The sequence below is a fragment of the Chenopodium album genome, chromosome 24 (assembly GCF_948465745.1).
Source record: "Chenopodium album chromosome 24, dcCheAlbu1.1, whole genome shotgun sequence".
In the NCBI taxonomy this organism is placed as follows: domain Eukaryota; kingdom Viridiplantae; phylum Streptophyta; class Magnoliopsida; order Caryophyllales; family Amaranthaceae; genus Chenopodium; species Chenopodium album.
Genome location: NC_137857.1, coordinates 3,666,946 through 3,686,425, shown reverse-complemented (window position 1 = coordinate 3,686,425; position 19,480 = coordinate 3,666,946). Strand labels below are relative to the sequence as shown.

The 19,480-nt window shown below is 32.7% G+C and overlaps 5 protein-coding genes across 5 annotated transcripts; 2 read left to right on the top strand and 3 right to left on the bottom strand.

Moving 5' to 3' along the window:
• The first annotated feature begins 3,562 nt into the window (after window positions 1-3,562).
• On the top strand, window positions 3,563-5,991 carry LOC145612269 (pentatricopeptide repeat-containing protein At1g08070, chloroplastic-like). The gene has a single exon (XM_081667647.1). It carries the CDS (start codon window positions 3,563-3,565, stop codon window positions 5,768-5,770), a length of 2,208 nt encoding a protein of 735 aa, XP_081523773.1. The 3' UTR covers window positions 5,771-5,991.
• Window positions 5,992-6,420: 429 nt separating this feature from the next.
• Window positions 6,421-7,476, bottom strand: LOC145612430 (early nodulin-93-like). Its single transcript, XM_081667802.1, has 4 exons — window positions 7,386-7,476; window positions 6,934-6,995; window positions 6,648-6,723; window positions 6,421-6,531 (listed from the first exon to the last, which is right to left on the bottom strand). The coding sequence occupies exons 1-4, from the start codon at window positions 7,474-7,476 to the stop codon at window positions 6,431-6,433; spliced, it is 330 nt and encodes a 109-aa protein (XP_081523928.1). The 3' UTR covers window positions 6,421-6,430.
• Window positions 7,477-10,254: 2,778 nt separating this feature from the next.
• On the bottom strand, window positions 10,255-11,390 carry LOC145612594 (early nodulin-93-like). The gene is made up of 4 exons (XM_081667936.1): window positions 11,258-11,390; window positions 10,826-10,887; window positions 10,574-10,649; window positions 10,255-10,374 (listed from the first exon to the last, which is right to left on the bottom strand). Exons 1-4 carry the CDS (start codon window positions 11,337-11,339, stop codon window positions 10,268-10,270), a joined length of 327 nt encoding a protein of 108 aa, XP_081524062.1. The 5' UTR covers window positions 11,340-11,390; the 3' UTR covers window positions 10,255-10,267.
• A 1,952-nt stretch (window positions 11,391-13,342) lies between these two features.
• LOC145612471 (early nodulin-93-like) lies at window positions 13,343-14,805 on the bottom strand. Its single transcript, XM_081667839.1, has 4 exons — window positions 14,711-14,805; window positions 13,992-14,053; window positions 13,596-13,671; window positions 13,343-13,453 (listed from the first exon to the last, which is right to left on the bottom strand). The coding sequence occupies exons 1-4, from the start codon at window positions 14,799-14,801 to the stop codon at window positions 13,353-13,355; spliced, it is 330 nt and encodes a 109-aa protein (XP_081523965.1). The 5' UTR covers window positions 14,802-14,805; the 3' UTR covers window positions 13,343-13,352.
• A 1,688-nt stretch (window positions 14,806-16,493) lies between these two features.
• Window positions 16,494-19,219, top strand: LOC145612763 (uncharacterized). Its single transcript, XM_081668056.1, has 3 exons — window positions 16,494-17,185; window positions 17,233-17,869; window positions 17,936-19,219. The coding sequence occupies exons 1-3, from the start codon at window positions 16,494-16,496 to the stop codon at window positions 19,217-19,219; spliced, it is 2,613 nt and encodes an 870-aa protein (XP_081524182.1).
• Window positions 19,220-19,480: the final 261 nt, after the last annotated feature.

Genomic DNA, 19,480 nt, shown 5'->3' with positions numbered 1-19,480 from the left:
TTACTAACATTCTAATATTTATCCCTTTTTTATTTTTTTTTTAAATTCTAATATATATCCCTCAAAAATTACTTTATACGAATAAAGGCTAGCTCATAATTGGACTATCACAAACTCTTATATGTGGCTGGCCACACCGTGTGGCCAGCTAATATAGGAGTTACTTTCTTAGTATAATAGGGTTTAGTATATCAGTATTAAAGGGGGTACTTTGTTAGTGTTATAGGGTTACTCGGTCATTATTACAAGGGTTACTTGATCAGTGTTATATGGATTACTTTGTTATTTTTATAAGTGGTCACATGGTATGGCCAGCCACACACAAGACGAGCTGTCTAACTATAGGATTCTCATTGTATGATAACTGTAATTATCATTGTTGAAGCATAACATTTTAAAACAACATATGGGAGCCTCACACGTTAATAAAAGAAGAGAGAGTTAAACTTGCTAAAGCTAAGTGACTACTCTTTTATTTGTTACATGGTTTTAAAATGGAACGTCCTTAAACTTGTAAAATATACTAAACGCATTTAATTGATTTTTTTTTTAAATTTTTTTTTTTTTTTTACTTATAGTGAGCAAAAACATCTATCAATGAGATATGGTCTAAGATGTTATATAGAATTTTCAAGTTGACCTTTTATATTACTTTATTTTGCGGCTTGAATTATGAACGATTTGCTAAATTGGTGCTAAAAAATAAAGAAATTACTAAAATAGTGTTCACTTTAAAATATTTCTCAAAGTAGTGTTCACTTAGGATTGGAAAACTCTAAACCTAATTTTTATCGCTTTGTATTTAAAATCTAAATAAAAAAAATCATTGGAGTCTCAATATTATTCTCTAAGGGTTTTAATTAACCATTGTTCCAAACATTGATGTTTCATGTTACATATTTTTTTGACAATTTATATCCATAACAAATATGTTACAAACGGACTGCAGTAATCAATTCACTTATTTGAAGTAGGGGAAGCATGAAATGTCTAGCTTTGGTCATATCATTGTTAGGGACATCCTTAAGCTAGTTGCTTTGTGCAGTTATGCTCCTTTATTGATTACTCGCAAGTCAACAGATGCTAGAAATTTTTTAAATATTTATATTACTACATATTCATACTCCATAGTGCATATATCCATTTTTACTATTAATAAAATACAAAAGCATTAATGATGAGGCTCAATGTTAAATAAAATTAAGATATCGTAAGCATTATTTAAGATAAAAAATTTGATGTTTGACTTTATAAAGATATATCTTATACGCATAAATGAAAGTTTGGCTTGAAGAAATCCTACATACTGTAATCTCTGATGTTCTCCTTGATTAAGATTTGAGTAAGTAATAGAAAAAAACCTCTTTGTGTAAAAATAATAATAATAATAATAATAATAATAATAATAATAATAATAATAATAATAATAATAATAATAATAATAATAATAATAATTTGATGATATACATATTTATTAGGATTTTATTAGAAAAAAGTTAGGTTCATAATTTCCGAACCTACATGGACACTAAATTGAGAAATATTTTTAGGTAAACACTATTCTAGTAATTTCTTTATTTTTCAACACCACATTGGCAAATCGTTCCTTGAATTATAGTTCTTTTATTTTTATTTGTTTCCCTTTTATTTTATTTTTTGGCTACCATTCTTCTTCCTTTTTAGTCCTAGTTATTATATCACATATGTACAAGCAAGTATTCTCTTCTACATCTTTCATGTTTCTCAATATTGAGCCACACTTAATCCTAGCCCTCTTCCCTCAAAGGCCCAACAACAAGTGACAATATATGACATGTGTGAAATTATAAGAGGGGTTATCTTTTAGATAAAGATATTCTTGAGATTCTAACAAGATGAAGCAATCAAAAGGCCATTATTTCAACCCTAATTTAAAGAATAAATTTGAGAATCAAACACCTTACATAGCAAGAATACATATTTGTAGCTTTTTTTTTTTAGTTTATTTCTTGTTTTTAGATTGAATTGGACTCAAGTTTTCTTTTCATAAGCATTGATGTAAATTTTTCCTTAGTAACGGAGGTGTGCGAAGGTAGGCTCAAGCGTCTATTCTGCTCGTGAGCGTAATGGTATAAGCCTGCCTGACTGTGAGACCGACTGGTCGAACAGAGACGAAAGTCGGCCATAGTGATCCGGGAGTCCCGTGTGGTATTAAAAATAGATTTAAAATAATAGGCATAGTGAATCTTATTCGTGAATAATTATATGAAATTCATTGTATTTGAATTGACTAATTTATTTATATATTTTTGGTAGAGATTCTTAATTAATTTTATTTACTCTTTCTTATTTCCGTTCTCTCTTTTATTTCCATCGCCATTTTACTTCCTTTCTAGCTAGTCTTAGTATTCTCTCCACCGCCTTTCTTCTCCCATTTGAGTCTTAGTCGGTCTATCCCATTTGTATGTATGTACTATGTACTATTCTCTTCAACCCTTTTCGTCATGTTTTATTTTCAGTCTTGTAATTGATACCTTCTTCATCCAACTCGTCCTCCTTGAGGGTCCAATAGCAACAAGGAACAAATACAACATGTACTGTACAAAATTAAAAGAAGGGTTATCTTTTAGATAAAGACATCTAGAAATTCTAACATACAAGATGAAGTTATTGAAGACCACAAAATAACCCTAATCAAAATAATAAAGTTAATTAAGAATTAAACACCATCCATTACAATGCAATCATACTTCTCTGCCAGCTTATATTTTTTTGGTCGAGTTTGTTGTGTTTGATTAGATAAATTGAACCTAACCTTAGCTTTATTTTCATCAAATTATATATGAAGTAAGTATATATTCTCCTCCATATAAATTGTGATTAAATCAACTTGAATGGATTAGGTAAATTTTATTTGTAATTAATAATTAATTACATGGAAGTCATTATATTTGTATGACAAATTTATTTCATTTTACAAAATCTAAAAGTTCGTTATTTTTATAATTTTCTTAGAAATTAACAAATTAATTTTTCAACTTTGGATGAATTGTTGTAATTGAATGATGGATAGAGAGAAAGAAAAATGAGAAAATAAAAGGCATAAAGAGATAATATTTTGAGAACGAGAGCTATATTCTATATAAAAGTTAGGATGAGGGTGGCATGGTGATAAAGGAGTGGGAGATGAAGTCATTAAGTTCTAAACTTGGTATGATAAAGAATAAGGAATGAGCAAGAAGAAGAATAAAGGCGTGGTTAGTAAAGTTATTAGGCATGGATCAGGTCGATATAAGTGATGTTCATGTACTATAAAAAACCGAAAAGGTCATTCGACTTGACTTGAAATTGTCTATAAATCATAATCGTGCATGGATATCATCTTTAAAATTTAGCATAAACCGAATGGCCAATTCACGCGCTTATTTTGAGCCTGTTTTCAAATAATTAAAAATAATAGTGGACCGCTTGTTTTTTTCAAAGTTGGACCGTTATTTTTGGCGGGTAACGGAAATAACTAAACTTCAAAAAAACAAAAACCCTCATTTCTAAGCAAACAAAGAAAAAAAAAATCCCCAATTAAATGACAATGCTAATTTCATCTTCAACCCTAATTTCTCCACTCCATTTTCTCCCAAATTCAGATCCTCCATACAATCTCCTTCAATCTCAACCCTCAATCTCTCTCCTCTCCAAATGCAAGAACATTCAAACCCTAAAACAAATCCACTCTCAAATCATCAAAACTGGCCTTCACAATACCCAATTTGCTCTTAGCAAGCTAATTGAATTATGTGCTGTTAATCCTTCCGGTGATCTCTCGTATGCGATTTTGATATTCGAATCGATGGATGAACCCAATACTCTGGTTTGGAATACTGTGATTAGAGGGAAATCTTTGAGTTCTGCTCCTATGGGTGCTTTTGATTTGTACATTCGTATGCTTGTTTCGGGTTCCGAACCGAATTCTTACACTTTTCCTTTTGTTTTGAAGTCTTGTGCGAAATCGGGGTGTACCCAGGAAGGGAAACAGGTTCATGGGCATGTGTTGAAGCTCGGGCTCGATTCGGATGTTTTTGTGCATTCGTCTTTGATCAATATGTATGCACAAATTGGGGAGTTTGATTGTGCACGCCAAGTGTTTGATAAAAGTCCTCTTAGAGATCCTGTTTCTTATACTGCACTTATTACTGGGTATGTGTCCAGGGGTTGTTTGGAGGATGCACATAAGCTGTTTGATGAAATTCCTGTGAAGGATGTTGTGTCATGGAATGCTATGATTGCGGGGTATGTACAGAGTGGTCGATTCGATGAGGCAATTGCATTTTTCCAAGAGATGTTACGAGCAGGGGTTACGCCTAATGAGAGTACACTGCTTAGTGTTCTGTCAGCTTGTGCTCAATCGGGTAATCTTGAGTTAGGGAGATGGGTTAGGTCTTGGGTTGAAGAAAATGGCTTAGGAACAAAGCTTCGGGTTGTAAATGCGCTCATTGACATGTATGCAAAGTGTGACGATCTTGAAACAGCATGGACTTTGTTTGAGGGATTACCTCAAAAGAACCTAATCTCATGGAATGTGATGATTGGTGGGTACACTCATGGGAGCTTGTACAAAGAAGCTTTGTGTTTGTTCAGAGAGATGTTAGAACTTGAGGTTGTGCCGAATGATGTGACTTTCTTAAGTGTTCTTCCAGCTTGCGCTCACTTAGGCGCCCTTGACTATGGAAAATGGATTCATGCATATATAAACCGAAACTTTAACCACTTAACTAACCCTGCTCTATTGACCAGCCTGATTAACATGTACGCGAAATGTGGTGATATAGAGGCTGCCAAACAGGTATTTGAACGGATGGGAACCCAAAGCCTTGCTTCTTGGAATGCATTAATATCCGGGCTAGCAATGCATGGTGATGCAAACTATGCCCTTGATCTTTTCTTGAGGATGGTGCATGAAGGGTTTAGACCGGATGATATCACATTTGTGGGTGTTTTATCGGCTTGTACTCAAGCTGGTTTGGTAGATCTTGGCCGGAAATATTTCAATGCTATGATAGAAGATTATAAGATTTCACCAAAAGTACATCATTATGGCTGCATGATCGATCTACTTGGGAGAGCAGGATTGTTCGATGAAGCAGAGGCCCTAATGGATACAATGCCAATGGAGCCAGATGGTGCTATATGGGGTTCTCTCCTTGCAGCATGTAAGCTTCACAAGAAAGTCGAAATGGCCGAAAAAGTCGCCAACCATCTATTCAAGCTAGAACCTAACAACCCGGGGCCTTATGTACTTCTCTCAAATATCTATGCTATTGCAGGCAGATGGGATGATGTAGCTAGAGTTAGAACTAGACTAAACGACTTAGGAATGAAGAAAGTTCCGGGGTGTACATCAATTGAGATAGATAGCATAGTTCATGAGTTTCTTGTTGGAGATAAAGTGCATCCACAGAGCAATGCAATATATGAAATGGTAAATGAAGTAGATAGGCTCTTGGCCTTAAATGGGCATGTTCCTGATACATCTGAGGTTCTCTATGACATGGATGAGGACTTGAAAGAAGGCGCATTGAGTCATCATAGCGAAAGGCTGGCAATTGCTTATGGATTAATTAGTACAAAACCCGGAACAACGATTAGGATTGTTAAGAACTTAAGGGTATGTGGAAATTGTCATTCAGCTACTAAGCTCATATCAAAGATCTTCAACAGGGAGGTCGTTGCTCGAGATCGTAATCGTTTCCATCATTTCAAAGACGGCCAATGTTCATGTAAGGATCAATGGTAAATTTTTTTCCATTTTCATCTCATCGGATTTTAATTACTTGCACAAATCATGCTAGCTGAGTCCTATTCATGAGTCCAGATTTTTATTTTCCTGGTAATGAAATTTAATTGTTTCATGTAAAGTTGTAAACTTGGAGTACATCATAATGAAATCATGTATAGCACAGAAAATCTATATTCGAGATGTATCTATGGCAGCATGAATACATTATACAAACACTATTTACAAGATAAACCCATGTTGGTACTGTTGTTAAGAGTTAACATATAGTATGTAAACATTGATATATTTTGAGAATGTATATGAATTGACGATTATTGAAAGTTGGCATATATATAAAAAAAGACCGCGAAAATTTGGAATTATTACTGTTAAATTCTACTTCTCTTGCTAGAGCAAACAAGGAAATGCTAGCATAACTAATTAGCTGATGCAAGAAGATAACCTTGAAAGAAAAACATCTTTATTTTAATTCATATACATTACATAAGGATAACTCATACAGTACAAGATTTGCTTCTTAATACGTAATCATATGATTCATACTAAGATCAAATCATTCTATGTTATCGTCATCATCATCATTATCATTGTCGTCGTCATCGCCGTCATCTTCAATAATCAATGACAGCCTCCAAAACATGTGTCTTTCTTCAAATCTTATGCTCCAAAGTTTTGCATTCCAGCTTGATTGAAGGAGTTTTTGCGTGCTGACTTCAGCACAGTTTTATCAGCTACTATGAAATATGCTGCTCCAGCAACTGTCATTTGCAATATAATTTAGAATGTTAGTGAATTTTTCTAAGGAAAACATAGTAATAATTAGGAATAAATTAAAATTTAAGTCCAAAATTAAATAAAATGTGAATGTAGATACCAGTTGAAATTATGAGGGCCTGAGCAGTGGGGTTGAGATTGGCCTTAGCCCAAGCCAACTTTCTTGCACTTGCTATCTGCAAGTTAATGTTAAAACATTAAAATTTTGATGGATATAGGTGGATTAGCAAAATTACTCTTTTAAATGTCACCCTATATCTTATAAAAGTCGTCACCTTATATTCTTTAAAAGTTTACTTGACCTTCTTATACACTCGTTTTATATAAGACCTAATATAAACCGATTCGACAAGAATGTTTAGGAGTAGAGATTAGGCTAATATTACAGTTGGGACTGCTGCAGCAATTCCAGCAACAACAGCAGCTTTGGCTCCAGCTACAACACCATCTGTTATACAAGAAGAAGAAAATAACAATGTCATTAATTAGCTATTGCATTCAAAGTTTCAAATCAATATAATTAAAACACAAATTAAGATGTCAAAAATTATTACTGTATTAGATTAAGGACCTCTATTTTTACTTAATAAGTGAATAATATAGATATTCATCAAATTATTATATTGCACTCACATGAAAATCTCAAGAGCATTATTTTTTCATGAGCTAAGTAAATAATTGGTAGAATTACATTTTTTTTTTTTTTTATCTTTTTGTTCAGACACCAAAATGTGAGTAATAATTGAAACTTATATTATGCCAGTAACCATTTTTATCAGAATAATTGTAAACTATATACTTTAAAAGCAAAAATAGAAAATAAAATTAATTTAGTTACCATGAGAACAACGTTTAGCCATGGCTAGCCTTTGTTCAAGTGAGACCAAGCTAGACCTCTCTATGGGTGATTCTGCAATATTTTTAGCCATATTTTACTTATAGAAAAAACAAAGTACAATATTTAAGTGTGCTAAATATAATAATTAGAGAGTAGCAAAAATATGATGATAATTAAGTGAAATTTGAAGGTTTAAGATGAGTTAGTTGAAATTGTGAAGAAATTGTAAGTTATATTTATAGAGAACTTTTGAGAGTGTAAAGTTGTTGTAAAGTGGTACACAAATTAGGTGGTTTGATGGTTTTATTAGGAATCTAAGGTTTTTAGTCCCATTGTTTTCTACTTGACTTAGGTTTCTGTTTTTAGTCGGTTGATTCCTTTTGTCCTTTTTGTCTCCTTAATTGAGGATCTTTCATGTTAATTTGTGATTAAATTAATCTATTACAATCCCAAATCACTCACTTAATTGATAAGTTCATTTTATCAAGTGTCTGGAAAACTGGAGTATACAAAATTTTTTGTGCTCCTCTTGTTTCATCAAGTTAACTCACTTGCAATTTACACAATTTTTGAAATCAATGCATATCCTTTGATCAATATTATCATTAGTTAGTTAATTATGTATGTACTTCCTCTTTTTCTTTAATATCGCAACATAAGTAAGGGAATTATGGTATTGTGCATATAAACAATTTAACTAGGAAAAATTGTTAGGAACTACACGCTTAATAGGGGTATTTGAAAACAACTACCCACTAAATAATTTTATCAAAAAAACTACCCCCTAAATTTAAAAAGTTAGAGTAGCACTACCCATTTGCATTTTCCGGCAAGAAAGTCCGGCGTGTGGGGCCCATTTTTTCAATTTTACTTCTAAAAATCCCTAATTGAAGAAGTGAAAACAAGTAAGGTATGCATATACTATAAAGTATATACTCGTAGTACAATAATTACTATGTCCTAATTAAATTTATTTTAAAGTTAAGTCATATCAAATTATTATATATGAAATATGTGTAAGTTAAAATTTAAATTGGGTATTTTTTAATTCAGAGTTTAATAGTTGGATCAGTTTTTAATAGTATAGATTGATTTTATCCAAAAGGGCGACAAAATCAATACGATTAAAATGGATACTGGCACATTGCAGAGACAGTAGTCAGTTAATTGGGATATTTTTTAAGTAACGGGGTCTTGGATAATAATAATGTGACAAACAAGGCTAAAACCATGGGTATATTTACACGAGGTCTCCATTTACACTGCAATTGCATCCTCTTTTTTTTTTTTTTAGTTTTATGTGCTTTGCACACTGCATTGTGCACTTATGCCACACATCCCATCCTCCTCCGTAACTTGCAACACGCGTCTCTTATGATATCCGTTATTTTTCCCCTTAATCCCTTCTTCTTATCCTTATTCAATCTACTACCTCTGTTGCATGTTTTGTGTAACTTTAGATTATTGTTTGTGAGGTATAAAATATTCCAAACTTGTATAAAACATTTAACGGAGGTAGTATTTTGCTTGTAACTTTCTCTTATCTCTAAGAACCAATTAGTGTATAAAGTGTGACAGATGTAAAACTAGGAATAGAACTATGATGATTAGTGGAAATGCATATATTTTGAAAACTTAGAGGTGCAGTAGGAGTCATACCCACCTCTCCGGATTTTTAAGCACCATACCTTGTGGATTTGAGATATAGATGTAAAAATTGATTTTAAATAAAGGAAAACTTTTGGTTTTCAGTAATTTACTGTACATCGGATATACTTTTGTCAGATTTAGTGTCGCTTTTGTCAAATTTATCAATGAAGCATAAATAACTCTTATATATGTCAGGGTAACTTTTGTGCGTTTTAGTGTAACTTTTGCACATTTTATTGTCACTTTATAATAGATGTTCAGTAATTTACTGAACATCCGTTTTATTTAAAAGTTTGTCCTAAATAAATATTAGGTATGACTTTTACTCATTTTAACCTCATACATTATAACTAAAACTTATGAACCAAACTTCCCCTTAAGACTGAATATAAAGTAAAATAAAAGAACCGAAAGAGAAAGAGTACGTTTTATATATGGAGAATATTTAGATTAGGAGATCAGTGTTTGGACCAGCAAATAATAAGCTTAATGAAGGTCGTCAAAGGAATAGAATAGTTTGCATAAACAAGGTAGAGAATACTTTATTAGCCCTTCCCCAAAAAATTAACTAATTAAGGATAATTAAGCAATAGAGAAGTTTTTATTTTAATTGATAGGTTTATTAATTTACACATATCAGAACATGGTATTCAGTATCATCCCTCGTTCATGAGTAATGGGAGGAAAGTGACCCAATGGATATGGTACGGCGTTACGTCATTGTACGTATATCCATGCTTTATGTACATAATCCTTGTATAATTTATCCTTATATCACCTCAGCTTGTGAACATGTCATGTTATTTTTATTTTATTTGAAACAAATAGAAAATTAATTAATACTCCGTATAATTGTATTATCTAAATTCATACTCCGATCCGTATTCATAAGTGATTATATTGAGTGTGCCTTCATTCTAGGCTTATTCGGATTCATACAAAACTTGACAATAACTAAAATACATAAAGCTCTTACAAGTTACAAACCAACTATTTCAAACACATTAAAAGCCTAGCAATATCACCAAGCTTAATTTAATTATATTGTGCAAATTTAACATTAAAATGACTGCAATTTAAGTTACGAAGGAGGAAATTATACATACTACATTAAACTAATTTTTAAATAGAAAAAGAAAACAGAAATTGAAATGATTTTATTCTTATATTACAATGGTCATATTCTACATAACATTTTTTTTTTTTTTCCTTATTATTGTTTGCGATTAAAATTAAGCTCCAAAACTGTGGATCTCTGCATCTTTATTATTGATAGAGTTGCGACGTGCTGATTTCAAAACTGCTTTGTCAGCTACTATGAAGTATGCTGCTCCTGCCACTGTAATTATTCATCAACCAAATTCAATATATAAATCAGCAACTTCATTAGTATATCACATATATAATAGGAGTATAAGACTAATACGTTACGTGTTATTAGTACGCCTAACTAACAAATTGATACACATGCTGCACGCGTGTCATGTATGTGCTATATTAATATATAATGAACGTATACAAATGAGTCATATGTATACCGGTTGAAATAATGAGAGCCTGAGCAGTGTAGTTGAGGTTGGCCCTTGCCCATGGCAACTTTCTAGCACTTGCTATCTGTAAGGTCATATCGCACATCAAAATATCAAGTTAATATTATGTACGTGATAATTGAAGTAATCCGTATGATTTATAGGGTGGCTATTAACCTAGCTATGTATATAATGATTTATGAACAATATAATAAAGAAAATACATTTACAAAAAAAATTAAATAAAATAAAATAACTCACGGTTGGTATGGCTGTAACAACTCCGGCAATAACAGCAGCCTTAGCTCCAGCTATAACACCCTCTGTATATAATTTGTTTATTTACTTGGAACGTTAATTAGAAAATCATTACATGAAAATTTAACCATAACAAATTAATAAAATGATGAATAATAGCTAGCGTGCTTCTTTTAAGTTTCATTAACGTTCATACGAAATATACACTAAAGGCCATACGTACAAAATTTAAATAAAACTCAAACTTGAGTTGAGATTTATGTCCTATTTTATTTAGACTCATTTCCTCCTATTTTATTTAGATAAGCTCAGTTGAATATTCGATACGTTTAAATAAGTTTATATACATAAATACAATAAGTTTGGAGCTAGGCTTTTAAATCGTAGGGTGAATTGAACATGAAATAATCTATGAGAGTAAAGTAAATAAATTACCATGAGAGTATTGTTTGGCCATGGCTAGCCTCTGGTCAGTTGTGGACTCTGTAAGAGACTGTTGATCAATACCTTTGGCCATCTAGAAAAATCTAGAAGATAGACTATGAATATCTAAAAGGGTAAAACGTAAGTATTAAATTATTTGCACGTAAAGCTAGCTTAATTATTTGATTATTTAGTGTGTTAAGTGGAGTAATTTTTTGTACTAAAAGCTTTTGAACGAGGGAAAATGATGAAAACTGATGAAGAGCTAGAGCTACTGTGATGCATTTATATAGAACCAAATTTTGGCCTCCCTTTATTTTTTATTATATTCATTTATTTATATATTATTTATGATTTATTATTTATTTATTAAATTATTTATTTTATATTTCTTTGTAATAATTTGGCATGAGTATATGTACGAGCTTAGTTATGACTACACTGTAATGTAAAAAAATAAACTCTCGTTTTTGTTCACTTTTAGGTTAGGTTTACAAAGCACCTTATATTTTGTTGCACGTCTTGCATGCATGTTGCATCCCATTATAAGAAATATTACATGTAAGCTAAGAGAAGAATGAGTTTTAAGCTTACATGAAATATCAAGTAAATAGTATGTAGGATGTCATTTCTCTCTAAATAGTACGTAGGATGTCATTTCTCTCTAAATTAGACAACTACTTCATAGAGTAACATCATTTAGCTCGATAACTTACAACTAGTCCATTAATCAACAACTTTAACCACTGTAATTTAGATAGAAATCTAGCCATATTTTTATTCATTATGTATACAATTGCTGGTGGAATTAGACGTATTTAAGGATATTAATAGATCGATGGATCACTTAAAAGTAACTTAATGAGCAAATATGAAGATCAAATGATAAATATAGTAAATATAGTAACACTTACTAATTTTTAGGTAACTTTACTTAAAAATCTTATCATATATACACCTTATCCAAAAAAAAAATCTATTTTTATTACTTTTCGTTTCTCAAGTTAAAAAGACAGAGAAAAGATGGACAACTAAAAAAAAGTAAGAGTAAAAACAATGGGTAGCAAATTAAATTAAGAAGCTTTGGATCCATCACCCATCATCATCTCCTTTGTTATAGTAAAAAGCAACACGTGTCAAAATCAAAGGTCCACGATTTTTGGAATTTAATAAGGATTAATTGTAATATTATGGGTATTGGTTGCACACCGTTTTGTGGCTAGTTTATAATAACATTGTACGTGTTACAAACTAGTACGTGGTGGTTTCAGTATCATTCTGTTGCAATGTTTCGTGCATACTCCATGCTAATGTCCTTTTCATTATCCTTTTTATTACTAGATTTTTTTGGCAATTTATTACTTTTGCTTCATTTTCTGATCTGCTCTACCGCTTTATAATCTAGTTGCCGGCTTGCCGTCAAGACATGTAGATAATACGATCAGAAGGTTTTATAACGGATAAAGGCTTGTTTGACATCATTGTAATTTTGTGCTAATCAGATTTTGCTTGTTTCGTTATGAGTACAACGATGAGTTAGTACAAAGAATAATATCCATTTGTAATCCAATCTGCTGCTCTATTTGCTTCCCTATAAACGTAATGGATTTCCCAATGGTGAAACTGCTGGAAGAGAGTCTGATTTACCTAATAAAAGGTTCGTTGAATTTGCATTCTAAAACCAGTATAGATGATGTATATAAGTACTTATTAGCACAAGCACAAACTAGTGAATATTTATTTAAAAAATTGGTGAATGTGTATGAAAATGTCCGAGATACTTGAATGATAACCTGAATTCCTAGCTCTGTAATAATATCGGTTATGAATACCCTTATCTTTGTGAGCAACTCAGCAACCTCAATAATACATCCATGCTAGCTTGAAATTAAAATTGACACATACTTATTAATATTACATACATTACATATGATGGTACATTATTATAATTGCTATGTAATCATGCATCATAATCCTACTTAGTACAATCAAATCATTCGATGTGATCGTCGTAATCAACAATTTGCCGTCATGATCATTTTCATTGAATAATCATATATGGCAATATTATAGATCATACAATTAAGAATTGATTATTTTCATATAATTATGCTCCAATCTTTGGATTTCTAGCTTGATTAAAAGAGTTTTGACGTGCCGACTTCAGAACAGTCTTGTCCGCTACTATGAAATATGCTGCTCCAGCCACTGTTTTATCAAATAAATTCAGAATTTTAATTAAAAACCAGGAAAAAGAAAATTAAAATTAAAATTCAAAATCACATAATAAGAAATTTGAATAAAAAAATTTAATTAGAAGTTTGAAATAGTTAATATATACGAAGTATACCAGTAGATATTATAAGAGCTTGAGCAGTATGATTGAGATTGGCCTTTGCCCATGGAAGCATTCTAGCACTAGCAATCTGCAAAGGTATAATATACGGAGTAATACACTTAAATTTAATTTAGAGCGAGGGATAGAGTATGCCAGCTAATCGGTTTATAATCTATGAATATGTAACTTTTTAAGCGCATGCACTTCATATGTTGATGTACCATATGTACATGCCTATGGTGAAAGGTGTTATCATACATAAATAATGATTGTACGTACCCACTATTATTGTTACGTGCTAGAGTGATCGATGTACATGGTGCTACATATATACGTATGACTAGTTGCGTAACGCGTAACATGTGGTTGGGGGAGGGGGAGGATTTGATAATTAGCTAGAGAACTCACAGTTGGTATGGCAGCAGCAAAGCCAGAAACAACAGCTGCCTTAGCTCCAGCAAGTACGCCCTCTGAAATTCAATTTCAAATTAAATTAATTAATACAAGAAATAATAAAGCTTTTACAAGCAAATAATAGATTAATAATCTTTTTTTAGAACTAACTGGCTAATGGGCCCACGGACTTTTAGGTAAAGACTAAAGACCATAGAAAAATGAGTCCAAAGAGTTTCTTGGGTCAACAAAATTAAGGTTTTTGGACCCAACGAAAATATTATAGAAATATAACTTGGACCATCAATAATAATTAGTCATCACAAAAAGGGTTCTCTTATTATATTCAATAAAGATATAATTAAAAATATTATTATAATTACAATCAACTCTAGTTAATCATGTTTCATGCATGCTACTTATTTGTTTCTTAGGAAGTGTGAAAGACGAAATCTTCATCAAAATAATTAGAGGATCATCTAAAACACCATCATTAGACCTTAGATTCTTACTCTGTAACAAAATATTGACTCATGCTACAATCTTATTATGATTTTTTATTTTCGAAAATCACTCTTTTGTCAGAAAACCAATGAACACCCTAGTAAAATAACACTATATTTATTGAGAAAGCAGAATTTATAAAATATTAAATCACCTTATCTACTCTAGGACGAAAGGAGTATATAAAGACATTTATAAAACGCAATGTATATATGTACTGATGTACGTACCATGAGCGCAACGTTTGGCCATAGTTAGCCTTTGATCAAAAGAGACCAAGTTAGACCTCTCTAAGGGTGATTGTGCAACATTTTTTGCCATTGTAATTTATTGGTAATGTTTTAATTTGATGATGAGATGAATATAATAAGAGGAATTTGGATGAGAGAAAATGATGAAGAAAAGTGTGACATTTATAGAAAAAGAAATTAGTGGGTGAGAAAAGTGTGTGACATTTTAAGTGACAAATTTGATGGTATTACTAGAAATCTAAGTTCCAAAAAATAGTCTAATCCCGTTGTTTTTCCTTCAGTTGGATTTGTGTTGTAGTCAGTTGATTCCTCTTGTCTTTTTCTTTACTTTATCCAATAATGCTCATAGTGCATGAGAATGGTTAGTTAATTGGTTGTGCTAGCTATCACGTGTAAATTAGGTCTCTAAAAAGTAAAAATGCATCTAGTATTGATATTGTGAAAAATCCCATGTACTTCACAAATGATGTGTGTAATGTGTATTAGGTATTGAGTGATGATGGGCGTGGTATGAAGAAAAACACATATTTGAGGAGAAAGTCGCATTGATAATAAGGATATTATGATCTAACTTTGCCTATCAAATTTCACTCAATCCATTTTCATTATCTTTGTTTATAACCGGCTATCAAATAAACTTTAATTGCTATTTCGACCTAAATTATATTAGGAGATTTTATATTTTCTCAAGAACACTCTATAGTCTATACTATCTCTCATGGTTGGTACACTAAGACAGTAAGACACGGTTGATGGATTTATGGAATTTGTCAATGGTTTTCACATGAATTATTTTCAACAATAGTGGGTGGCAAATGGCCCTTTTTGATTATCGTATACCTTTTGTTGGACCATATGATCTTATTAATAATATTGCACAATTCGCTTCTTTTTTTTAGCCGGTTGTTGGGCCATTTTTTATTTTTAGCAACCCTCTTTACACCGTATTAAGACGGTGCTTAGACTCAATAGCATACAATAATAATTTTCTAACTTTCTCAAAATAGGCAATCTCCAAAGTTAAGTAGAAGATCTTCATTGTTATATAATTTAGTCTTAACCCATTTGCTAATACAATATCCCCAACCTATGGATCAATGTTTCATTGTCCTCTTAACTTCTAAGTTCTAACTACCATGTTTCAATATCTTTGTAATTGAAGTACAAAACATACAAATGAGGATTTTGCGTGATCCATGCATTGATCCCTAGGATCAAGGATTGCCAAATGAGGATTTGTACTTTCTCTATGTGTTTTTAATTGCAAGTATTACAACATAACTTTGTTTGGTGATTTATACTTAACAACATTCGTGTCAATTTATATTTCACTTTTTATAAAAAGTTTAATTCAAATCTGTGGAAATTAGCATATTAACACATGCTAATTATCTGATCTATTTCCTCTGTATTTTATATGTATAATTGTCTTGTATAGCTGTATGTCTTTTCTGCTTAGCTGTAATTTCCTTTTGTTTTTTTCTTCCTTAGCTGTTGTTTTGTTTTTTGTTAGGTGTATAGGGTTTTGGGGTGTACCCTGATATATATACTGGCAGATTAGGTTGTAAAGGGCTGAGAGCCGCAATACACAGAAATCAATACAGAGAATTTGACTCATCATTTGTGAGAGGTTCTTAAGAACAGAATATAAAGATCAAATCTTTACATGGTATCAGAGCAGCAAGGTTGAAAGCTTGAATCTTTTTTTTCCTTACTGCATCTAATCAACTTGAAATCACAAGAATTCTTGTTCCTTGATAAAATGGCAGGACAAGATAAGGAAATGAGGAATGGAAATGGATATGCAGATCCATTGTTCCATGCGAACTCTGATAATGCTAATGTTCCTCTTGGAAACATTACATTCAACGGAGAAAACTTTTTGAACTGGAGCATAAGCATCAAGCTTGCACTGGGGTCTAAGAACAAGCTTGGATTCCTTGAAGGGAAGGTCATTAAGCCTAAACTTGATGATCCAAAGTATGCTCTTTGGATGAGAAATGACTACATGCTCAGAGGATGGTTGTGCAGGTCTATGGATGAGAAGATTGCGAATAGTCTCACATACATAGATTCTGTTGAGAAGCTGTGGGAAGAACTTAAGGAGAGATATGGAGAGACGAATGCACCTCTCCTTTATTCTCTGAAGAAACAGGTTAAGAACCTTGAACAAGAAAGTATGCCAGTTTCTGAGTATTACTTCAAGATAAAGCAGATTTGGGATGAAATACAAGACGTAGAAGGGTTTCCTGAGTGCACCTGTGGTGCTATGAAGAAGTGCACTTGCGAGCTGCTCAAGAAATTCTTGGAGATACAGGAAAGAAACAAGGTGATTGATTTTGTAATGGGTTTAAGCAAGAAAAATGAGAACATTGCTGGGAACATAATGGCGATGGAGCCACTTCCAAGTTTGAACAGGGCATTCCATTTGGTTCAGCAGGCCAAAAAACAGAGGCAGATACTGGAAGAACAGAACACAACATAAGCAAGTGCTTTTGCAGTGAACAAGATGAATCAAGGAAAGGGAAATGGAAGTTTCCAGAGAAGGGAGACGAAAGAGATGAAGATGAAGAAATGGTGTATCACTGCAAAATGAAGGGACACACTATTGATGATTGTTTCAAGATTCATGGGTACCCGGACTGGTTCAAGAATAACCCAAAAGGAAGAGGAGGAATGAAATATGCTGCTAATGCTGAGAAAGAGGAGAATGAATACCTGGAGGAAGAACCACTTGATTATGGAAGCAAGGGTGGCAATACAGAAGGCAAAATAGACAGCAAGCTTGTGTCTGCAGTAGTACAAGAAGTAATGAAGGCATTCAACACTCAACAAGCATCTGGAGCAGGAAGTAGCAAAATGGCCAATTTTGCAGGTATAATCTTAGTCTCGAATGCTATAACTTGCAATAGAAAATATGATAAGAATACTTGGATTGTGGACTCCGGTGCTTCTGATCATATGTGTGGTAATGAGAAAGTCTTTAGTAATTTTAAACTGCTAAAGAAACCAGTTAAAGTAGGGTTTCCAGATGGAACTATCAAATTAGTTGAGAAGATAGGAGAAGTTAAGTTGTCGAACAAACTGATTCTTCATGATGTTTTGTACATTAAAGATTTTAAACATAACTTAGTATCAGTGAGTAAGCTGATTGAAACCAGCAAACTCAATGTAATGTTTGATACATAAAGTTGTATCTTACAGGACCTTTACTGTAAGGAGAATGTTGCAAGTGGAGTGAAGGAGAATGGTCTTTACAGGCTGGAAGTGAAGTGTGATGAAAGAAATGAAGCTACGAGAGGAGTAGAGAAGAAGATGAGCAATAATGTAACCTTTTGTAATGAAGGAACTAAGTTGAATGTTCTCCATGCTAGACTAGGGCATAGTTCTCTTTCCAAAATGAAACATATCGAGTTTTGCAATTGTAATTCCTTAAAAAATTTCTTTTGTGATGCATGTTGCATAGGAAAACATCACAAACTTCCCTTTAAATTAAGTAATTCAATTGCAAATGGAGTTTTTAATCTTATACATGTAGACCTTTGGGGGCCCTATAGGGTTCCTGCTGTGACAGGGGAAAGATATTTTCTCACTATAGTGGATGACTATAGTAGAGGGAGTTGGACACATTTATTATCTTGCAAAGAACAGGTGAAAGACATCTTGAGTACTTTCTTCAATTACATTGAAAATCACTTCAATGTAAAGGTGAAGATTGTGAGAAGTGATAATGGAACAGAAGTGTTTCAGAGTGAATGCAAGAAGATGTTTCATGAGAAAAGGATAAGACATCAAAGAAGTATTGCAGGGGTGCCTCAACAAAATGGCCGAGTTGAGAGAAAGCACAGGCATTTGATCGAGACAGCTAGAACGATGAGAATTTATGCAGGATTACCAAGGTACCGATGGGGAGAGTGTGTATTGGCAGCTACGCACATCATTAATCTACTGCCAAGTGCAGTAGTAGAGTGGAAAACACCTTATGAGAGACTGTTAAAGAAGAAACCAGAATATGATCATCTAAGGATCATAGGATGCCTATGCTATGCCTCGAATCCTGATAGGAAATTGGATAAGTTTGGAAACAAGGGAATAAGGTGTGTATTGGTTGGGTATACAAGTGATCAAAAAGGGTACAGAGTATTTGATCTAGAAAAAAGGAAGGTGTTTGTGAGTAGAGATGTGGTGTTCAAGGAGGATATATTTCCTTTCCTTATCTCAGAGCACAATAAAGAAGGAAGGAAAAGGATTCTGGGAGAATTTTCAAGTGAGAAAGAAGTGATGACAAATGAAGAGGCAGAAGAGGACTCGGTTCAAGAGACAAGAACTGACCCAGGTGAGATAGAAGAGGAAGAGAGAATTGAAAATGAAGAGAATGTTACAGGATTAGAGAATTATCAGTATGAAGATGCATCGATAACTCCTCATGAAATAGAGGAAGAGGAAGTTGGAAGAGTTGAAGAGATACAAAGAGATAATGTAGAATAACAGAATAAGATAAGTACCAGGGAATCTGTAGTCCCAGAAGATTCAAGGACTATGTGTACAGCCTACCAGGAAAGCACAGCAGCAGCAACATGAGTGAGACAGAAAGTTTTGTGGGAAAGGATCTTAGTGATCTGAGCTCTTATTCTAAGCTGTACATAGGGTCCTTGAACAATGTATTTAAGGTGAAAGAACCGCATAATTACTATGAAGCGAGCAGAGATTCTGGATGGGTAAACGCCATGAATGAAGAATTAGAAGCTT